This window comes from Osmia lignaria, chromosome 2, assembly GCF_051020975.1.
Source record: "Osmia lignaria lignaria isolate PbOS001 chromosome 2, iyOsmLign1, whole genome shotgun sequence".
NCBI classification, from domain to species: domain Eukaryota; kingdom Metazoa; phylum Arthropoda; class Insecta; order Hymenoptera; family Megachilidae; genus Osmia; species Osmia lignaria.
The window spans coordinates 6,995,630-7,004,666 of NC_135033.1; the positions used below are offsets into that span (position 1 = coordinate 6,995,630).

Here is a 9,037-nt window from a genome sequence, read left to right on the forward strand (position 1 = left end):
GTTATAACAGTGAAAGTTTCTCTATGGATGAAATTCGAGATGCGCGGAAAATACAACTTAGTGTTTCTATGAAAAATCTCGTCAGTTGACGTGCAAACAACTGGATCACGGAAAGAATAATCAGTAATAAAGGAGGGAAGAAGCCCCCTACTATAGACATGCCAGATATCTTCAACAGATAGATCACCGCAAACGCGATACAGGTCGATGAGGTTCGAAAGTATTTCTACAAAGTTCGACCAGGAAGTTATTGAGTTAGAACAAAGTAAAAAATAATCCACTTAACGATCTATTCGGATGAGTAACAGAGGCTCGTACGAGTTCTTTTTATGCTAGATTAAAAGATTATATTTATATTTCGAGCAATCACTTTCAAAAACAGAAAGAAAACAGGCCGTTGCGGTTTTACTAATGACGATTGCATTTTCTATCTTACAATATATTTATCGATCAATAATCTTTATAATTGACCTATTTCTTTCCAACTAACTTGACCAGCCCCCTTCATGTTATATCTTCGCACGGTCTCGTAATAAAACGACTTGAACGACAACAGTACTTACGTGTAACGTTGCTTTAGAAAGGCGTGTTTGGTACACCCGTGTGCGATATTACAACAGTGTGACACACATGCATGTGGTAAGCTACTTTGGCGGGATGCGATACCGCAAGAAAAAGACCCACCGTGGTATAAAAGGGGGTGTATTCTCTGGAGTAGGCATCAGTTTCAATTGCGAACTGCCTAACGCTACATAACCAACATGAAATTCCTCGTAAGTAACTCGAACGACTTTAAACTGTAAATTAGTAAATTGTTTAAAGACTATGAATTTAAAAATTTTAAATTCCTTGTTATACTTAGCAAGAAATTATTAAATCATTGTGACGCACTGTTTCGATTTTTAAATTTGTTTCTATGAATGGTACCATGGTTTCATTGATGATTTAGAGACCTCATAATTCAAAGATGAGTTAATACTTCCCTGTTAGTCAAAATTTATACTAAAATAATTTTTCATGAAATTTTGTTAATTTCATTAATGTGAGAATTTTTTGACAATATTTTTAACTTTGAATAATAATTAATAATTGGGTTAAAGAAGTACTATAGGATTTTTTAAAATATTTCTTTCTTAGATCGTTCTTGCTATCATCGCCCTTGTGGCTCCCATCTACGGCCAGGAAGCCGAAGAAAAGAAGCTCGAGAAAAGAGGCATCAGTCTTGGATTGCATTCTGCAGGCATAGGATCTGGAGGAGGTAATGTAATTTAATTTTCAATAAAAATTTATCCCTAATCTAAAAATTTATCCATCATTCGAGTCTTTAAACCATCCATAAAGAATCTATAAAGCTATGATATTGCCGAAAAAGTGGGATGAAAATAGACTTAAGCAGGTATGAATGCGTATTCTCACAAAAAGTTCTTGCGATTCAAACTAATCCATTTACTTTAGTTTACAAGAAGTCTAATTCTTTATAAAGAAATACAATTTATAATTAGTTAAAGTACCTAACAAAAACAGTGATTGTTTAATTGTTTTTACAGTAGGACATATTGTGTTTTTAACTGATATGCCAATTTTGACTGAATTATTTCAATTTTAGGACTGGGAGGCGGTTATTCCTCATACAGTGCACCGATAGTTCGTGTTTCCAGCGGATATGGTGGTGGATATGGTGGACATGGACTCGGCGGATACGGTGGAGGACTTTCTGGAGGACTTTCTGGAGGACTTTCTGGAGGACTTTCTGGAGGACACGGTGGCTGGTGAAGAAGGCAATATTAATCGGTGCTAACACGCATTGATACAGTTCTAAACTTTGTCTGGAAATATTATATTTTACATTTTCTACATTTTCTACTGCTCAAATGAGGTTTTGTACTGATATCTTAAATAAATTTTGATACCTTTTAATTTTGATACCATCATTTACCCTATCACTATTTAGCTGTTAAGAGAAGATTTTATTACACTCAACTGTGAAAGTATAAGAGAATATTATAATATTACTTCCCTATTAAATTTTTAAATGTTATAAACTTAATTTATTTGTCCTTACTAATATGGTAAAATGGTACTTATCGTTAGAGGAAATCATTCATGGAATGAATTGTGGAAATCCCAAGGAACACTAATTGCTTGACATTACAAGTAACAAAGGTAAAGAAATATTGTAAAAATAATGGATGATTTGCTAAAAATAAAAATACCATTCTTATAGAAGAGGAAGTCCCTTACTATCAAATGGGAAACGTATCTATGAAATAAATTGTGATCCTTAGATTCTAATTCCCTAATACCTTTTACAATTTTTGCATCACTTTTAGAACATACATAATTATCGAATAATACTAAAACGGAATTTTTCTATTCTATTCAGTATCAAAATTGGTCCCTTCCAGTATTCTTCCTTCTCATTAAAGGGTTTGAATCTGAGAAGAGACATGATAATATAGGAATGTACGTTATCTACATACAGTTAAAGACTGCTATGTAGTTCGATGTCTTCTCGGTAGACAAAAACTAGAGAATGCCCAAGTGCATTCTCTAAATGTGGTTAATTGTCAACAAAACATTTAATTATAACAATTATGAATTTCTTGACTAAAGGTCTAGCGAACATAGCTAGATCTTGCCTCACTAAATCCATTCAAGGTATGGTCATTATTTCATAGTAATTACACATTTTATTGCATAACCTCTAATGTAACCTCTCCGTAAAGAGATCATTTTTCTCTTTTATAAATAATATTTCACAATTATCAATAACCATCAGCTGATATTTATATGTTATAAAGTATTTGCAGTAACTATATTTTGTTGTCAAACGAAAATTGTAGAATGCTACTCCAATAACTGAGTGATTAATATTCGTGTTTATGTTTATTATTTGGCATAGATAAACAAATTATTTAATAAGTTACTGTAATTAAGTATATATGTATGCATACATATTTATACCTAATGATATTTATTTGATAGGTAACAGCTCACAGTTAACAAGATTATGTGCGCATCCTACTCCTCAAGGTACTTTTTTTATTTATCAAATTCCAATTTTTATAATTTGAAGTAATAAACGTTCTTCTTTTTAACCAGGAAGTATAGTAAGCACTGCTAACTCATATATTGGGAACATAATACAAGGTAATATATTAATAATATATTGATATTTTAAAAAATTAGAGCTCAAATATCTCATAAAAATAATTTTCATAACTTCAATCACTCCAATAATTAAAAATCTAAAATTTTAAGCAAGTATTAACAACATTGCTGAAAATGATACAAAAATTCATAATTTTTATGTATAATTCAACGCAAAATGGTAAAATATTTCAATAATTAATTAACAATAGTTAACAATCTAACTATTTATAAAAGATCTAAAATGTAAAGTAAAGATAGGCAACTCTGTCCAAAATAAGACATAATCTACGACGACCCATTTGCGTGAAATTGTGCGAATATTCGTGGGTCTTTGTTTGCGTTTCCCATAAGTGTAACGAGGTCGGACAATTCCATGAGAATTCGAGTGACGTCTCGAGTTTCTGTAAACCTTTTGGACAGATCGGTATCTCTCTCCGTCTGTGGAGAGTAAATGCGGTAAAAGGGGTGGTCGAGCTAAAAAGGGACTACGGCTTTCCGGCATTCTTCTTCGCGAAAATACGCGTGGCTCGCAAAAGCGCACGCAGTCTTTACCTCTTTGATCCCTACGAATAGAGAGATCTCGAAAATGCAAAAAGGGATCCGGCTACTCCGCAAGAAAGGACACGAATTGAGGGGGGGAAAGCGGGCTTTTCCTTGGCCAACAGCGAAAATCGCTGGGAATCGAAGGGGGTGACGTGTCCATTTGTGGTTGACCAGTTGTCAGAAGTGATCTGTGAAGGGTATAGGGCTATGGTAAGATTGTTATTCGTATTTTCCCATTTCTCGCGACGCCACAAAGGACATTCTCGTGGGATAGTCTCGTTCTCGATAACCGTGAACAAAATGTTAATCATCTCATTGGTTTTCCTGAAATTTTCTTAAGATTTCTTATAGAAACCGTAAAAATACATTTAAGGAAACTAAAATATAAAATATATTTCATTTTATTTTTCTGAGCAGCACGTACTGAACATCATTTTTGAATAAAGATTCAATGCATTTGCAAAAATACATAGTATTTCTTACACCATTACATCTTCTTTTATACTCTTTATTATTGGTGATCAACACTACCAATTTAATTTGGCCAAATAATTAAGAAATTAAAATGATAGGATAACTTTGAATACCATTCAAATCATACTAATAATATAAAACAGCCATTGAAGCATTAAATTAAAAAATTAATTTTCAATATCTTTAATAACCCATTTTATCATATGTCTTACTGGATATGGCTATATCTGCCTTATCACTCAACATGATAATGACATTTTAGTTATAAGTTTAAGAGCCCTGCATCCGTCTATATCTTCAAACCCTAAGCATCCGTTTTTCAAGGGTTAATCATCATGAATCTTCCAATTACGCAAAATGTTCCTTCTTTTCAATCTCAACTAAGAGATAAGCCGTAGATTTGGCCTGTTGCTACGTGTCTTGGCTGCGCGAACGCGACAAAGGCGCAACCGCGACTTGGAAAATTTTTCGCAATGTAATCTTGCGCATTGATCTTCGAGAAAAGGGGTTGCCTTCCATGCATAATAGGTTCTGCTGGTCTCTTGCCTTAGTTAAGTCCGAGTTAGGTCGGATTAGCAGCGGCAGGCTTGGACATCTGTCGTATTGACGGACGGTGGTCAGCCAGATCTCGAAATGAACAACAATGGTACAGTCTCGACTAACAGACCCTGCTAAATCGTGGACTACTGCTATGAACGAACAGAGTATCACGAAATTGTCGTGTCATCCTCGACATTTCACTTAAACTACCTTCGGGCGAAGATATGTACCGTAGTTTTGGTCCAGCTCTTGTAACACCGTTAATGATTGATTTTATGCAATGATTTTAATACATTCTAAATTTTCTCAATACTGTCCATTTTATGAAATAATAGAATATTCGAAGTGAATTCAATTTTTGGTAAGAATTCTATTAGTGGCATTTGAATTAGTGAAATTAGTTAATTTTTAATGTCAAAAAGGAAAGAAATCATTTTTTGGATAATTGTTTTCTTCAATTAATTAATTCCAATTAGCTGTTATTCAAGTTTTTAATTAAATTTTCTGTTACTTAAAATATTGCCACTATACACTTCACAAATATGTTTCTACATTTTTTTTCATTGGTACAACCATAAATGGTACTTTGGGTCATTTTTTAAATTGAAGTACTTTTTTAACAAAATATCTAATTTCTTTAACATAACAGAAACATCCTGATAATTACCTTAGATCTATTTTTATTTTTCATAACGAAACAATAAATATTATATTTTCTTCTACCAAACTCAACCAAAGCCATCCAGAAATTAATTTCCATCCCAGATTTCTTTCGAACGAACGTGACCAGAGAATTTGACAATTGCATCCGAATCCATTTTTACAATTTTGCGAATTGAACGGTAAATTGCTGTTCACTTTCATCCAACGCGATCTCACGGATGGTGAGTGTTTTGTGCAAGGATGAACGTACCTTGCCTTGTAACAATGTTGCTTAATAAGCTTATGCACGCTCGAGCGAAAAAGGATTGCTTTCGTTGGGCGGCTTGCAGATGTCAAGCGTCCGTCATATTTGATATTCCATCGTCGGGGACCCTTTTCCCTCAGGTTATTTGCGAAAGAGTTTTCAGTTTCCCGGTACCGTTACCACGCAGTGGGTCTACCATTTTTCCAAACCTCTTGGACAATACCTTTGACTAGGACCCGATGATCCTTCGGGACTTTATTTTCTTATCTAATTCTTCGTCCTTTTTGGTATTATTCAATCCTTCCATTAAAAATCGTATCAAATTTTTTCGAAGAAAAGTGTATTCAGAAAAAAAAAAAAATGGAAAGTATTTCCTGTGAAGAATTTGATTTTGATGGTTCCTCTTCGAGGTGGGCAATAGCTAATCTTGTCTCGGGGCGAGATTTTATAATAGAAGTGTCTTCAGGTGTGATTAGACTCAACTGGTGACGTAACACGAAGAATTTCCAAAGAAAACGTAACTGTTACCATTCACCCGATTATTACTTTCCATTTATGGGTGCACACGTCTCCACGATGCGACGGGAGTGTACATGTTTCTAATCACATTACTGGTTTTAATTCTTTGGAGACCAGACGTGATTTCTTAATGCACAATTAGTTTTCATTTGATAAGAGGGAAAAGACAACCGTTCTCTGTGTTAGAAGTTTCAATATAATAGTATTTGTTAAAAATACTGAGTATCAGCTCAGTATTTAATAATTAGCACAAATATAAGAAAAATAATTTAATGATTAATTTTTAAGTGTTTCTGAATGTTTAATTTTTAATGTTGAGATTCACCTTGTTATAAATGTTTAATTGAATTAGGTTTCGCACAGATAAGATTCGGCTCGACGTTGATGCAAATACACGTACGTCGTAAAAAAGATATAAAACCAAAAAAGAAAAAGAGGCCATTAGATGGGAAACCATTCTCAAAAGGTATAGTGATAAAGACACTGATTAAAAAACCCAAGAAGCCAAATTCTGCGAATCGAAAATGCGTACTAGTTCGGCTTTCAACTGGCAAGGAAATGGTGGCTTATGTGCCCGGTAAGTAATTCTACTTGTATAATATATTAATTCATTATTCATCGTTACAGTCATTGGTGTAATTTGAACCTTCGGGGTGGGCCAAATTCCTTAGAAATGTTAGAACTTTAGAAATTTGAAAATCTGGAATTTTGTAGTTTTTAAATTTAAAAAAATTTCATATTATTGTAAAGTATTGCCAGCTTTCAATTTAAATTCCTATAATGAAGTATTGCAAGCCTTCAAATAGCTTCAATCAATCACCTGTTCGTATTGTTTCATTTCAGGAATTGGTCACAATCTTCAAGAACACAACGTCGTATTGTGCAAGGTGGGTAGACTGAAAGATACCCCTGGTGTGCGAATAAAATGTGTCCGTGGAAAATACGATTTACCTCATGTAGTTAAGAAAACAAATTGATTACATAATTCGTTGAATTTTTTATAAAAGTATCATTATTGTAAACGGTGGAATGCTATCGTACCTTCTTGTATCAATACCAACAAGCAACGTTATTAAAGCATCGTTCAAACTGCTTGTATACATATAATGATAAACATTAATTTTTATCACATTAATCCTTGATCAGAGTTAATTCTTTGTACTCCATTGGCGCCACTATAGTGACACATAACTTCTAAAAAAATTTCTAAATGTGACATTCGAGGTGTATTCATAAATCTTTTGTAAAAAATGCTTGGAGCGCAAAGGGTTAAGAATGCCTCGATATCGCACGAATTCGATGAACGAACAAAGGGGGTGCAGTGAGGTCACGCTTTTCGGATCTAACGCCCCACAAATTGCAGCCTTTTGACACACATTTCGACAATTCGCCCCCCGCCATGGGTTTACCGTTAGATGGACCATGCGTCGTCCTTCGAGACACAGGCACAATGTATATTCTGGTAGATCGGGATGTCACAATGCAGAAAGGGTCGTGGTGCAGCCCTCTTCTCTCGACATTATTACGGAAGGGTTGCTCGTGAGCCTTCCTGCATCTGCACCCTGGTGCATCCACCCACGCGGCCACTGGCTATTGGCCACATGACATGCTGACCAACATCCTGATGTTTTCAAAAGGCTGGCTCTCAACCTGGTCGTTTGAACGACACTTCGAAGAAACTCGACTATTTTAATCTTGTCGATACATGCGAACGGTAGGCGTTCCACGATAATGGATGTGCTCCTTCAACGAATATATAATATAATGAAAATTATATAAGAAGCACTTGGAATTGAATTTTAATGAAGATGTAGGATGAGAACCTAACGGAGAATGGTCAACCCCTTGGTAAGGGCGACGATGACACAGATTGTTATCAGACTTACGCAGAATAAATTTGGGGTTTGTTAAGCTATACAGTTCTACCCTTTACTGTTGCCTGATTTGAAGCGCAATTTTTTGACCATGTAAACCCAAAATATTTATCAAATATCAAGATTGGTGATGAATCAGATTGGTACACATGGAATGTCATTTTTTTTAAATAGAACTTTATAGATAAGGTAGATGAAAAAAATATTGGCATACCAAGTTTTATTATGACAATTATAATTAAGCATTAATTAATACGTATTTAAAAAATGACTTAAAGAATTAACATAATTCATAATAATTGATTGTTACACATTGTTTGGTACATGAAACAAATTCACGAAATTCAAACTTTAAAAAAATGACATTTCATAATATTCAAAGAAAAGCTTTCACTAGAGGGGTGGTTGATCATAAAAGATCCACAGAAAAAATGACGGGATAAGAAAAAAATGCGAATGAAAATTACTTTAATCCGTATACGAGGAGGACGAAGGTAAAGAGGCGAAAAGTGGATTCCCTTTTTTTGCGTCCTGGGCAAAAATGGTCGTTAACTAATTTAAAACCGTTTTCGAAGTCAGGCGAAGTTAATCCGTTATGCTATAATCGAGTTTCCTTCAAATCCAACCGATCCTCTTCTTCTTCTGAAGCGTTGTAAACCCCTCGACGGATAACGCGGCTAATAAAAACCAACGACACGGTATTTTTGAAAAAGTCCGCAGCAAATCCATACTGCTTTTATTGCGTTACACAGGACGCGCGTGTACCTGACTCGAGTAACGCGTACATTTACCATTTACGACCTCCCTTTTTCGCCCTTTTACTTCACACCATGGATCCTGGGATCCTGATGGCACCACACTGGAACTGGTTGCTTTATTACGGTTTTCCGCAATAATCACGGTTTCTTTGTCGATTGCACTTCGCCCTGATAAATTACTTTCACTCCTGAGTAAACTTGTACATTAGTTATTCCCTCACCGATTTCGATCATTTTTAAATACATTGTAAAATTGGACATTTTAAACA

The 9,037-nt window shown here is 34.6% G+C and overlaps 2 protein-coding genes across 2 annotated transcripts; both read left to right on the forward strand.

The window, feature by feature from the left end:
* Positions 1-707: 707 nt before the first annotated feature.
* Positions 708-1,879, forward strand: LOC117606901 (uncharacterized). Its single transcript, XM_034329919.2, has 3 exons — positions 708-773; positions 1,138-1,258; positions 1,607-1,879. Exons 1-3 carry the CDS (start codon positions 762-764, stop codon positions 1,771-1,773), a joined length of 300 nt encoding a protein of 99 aa, XP_034185810.1. The 5' UTR covers positions 708-761; the 3' UTR covers positions 1,774-1,879.
* A 616-nt stretch (positions 1,880-2,495) lies between these two features.
* On the forward strand, positions 2,496-7,986 carry tko (30S ribosomal protein S12 technical knockout). Its single transcript, XM_034329942.2, has 5 exons — positions 2,496-2,658; positions 2,986-3,033; positions 3,103-3,150; positions 6,489-6,713; positions 6,980-7,986. The coding sequence occupies exons 1-5, from the start codon at positions 2,595-2,597 to the stop codon at positions 7,111-7,113; spliced, it is 519 nt and encodes a 172-aa protein (XP_034185833.2). The 5' UTR covers positions 2,496-2,594; the 3' UTR covers positions 7,114-7,986.
* Positions 7,987-9,037: the final 1,051 nt, after the last annotated feature.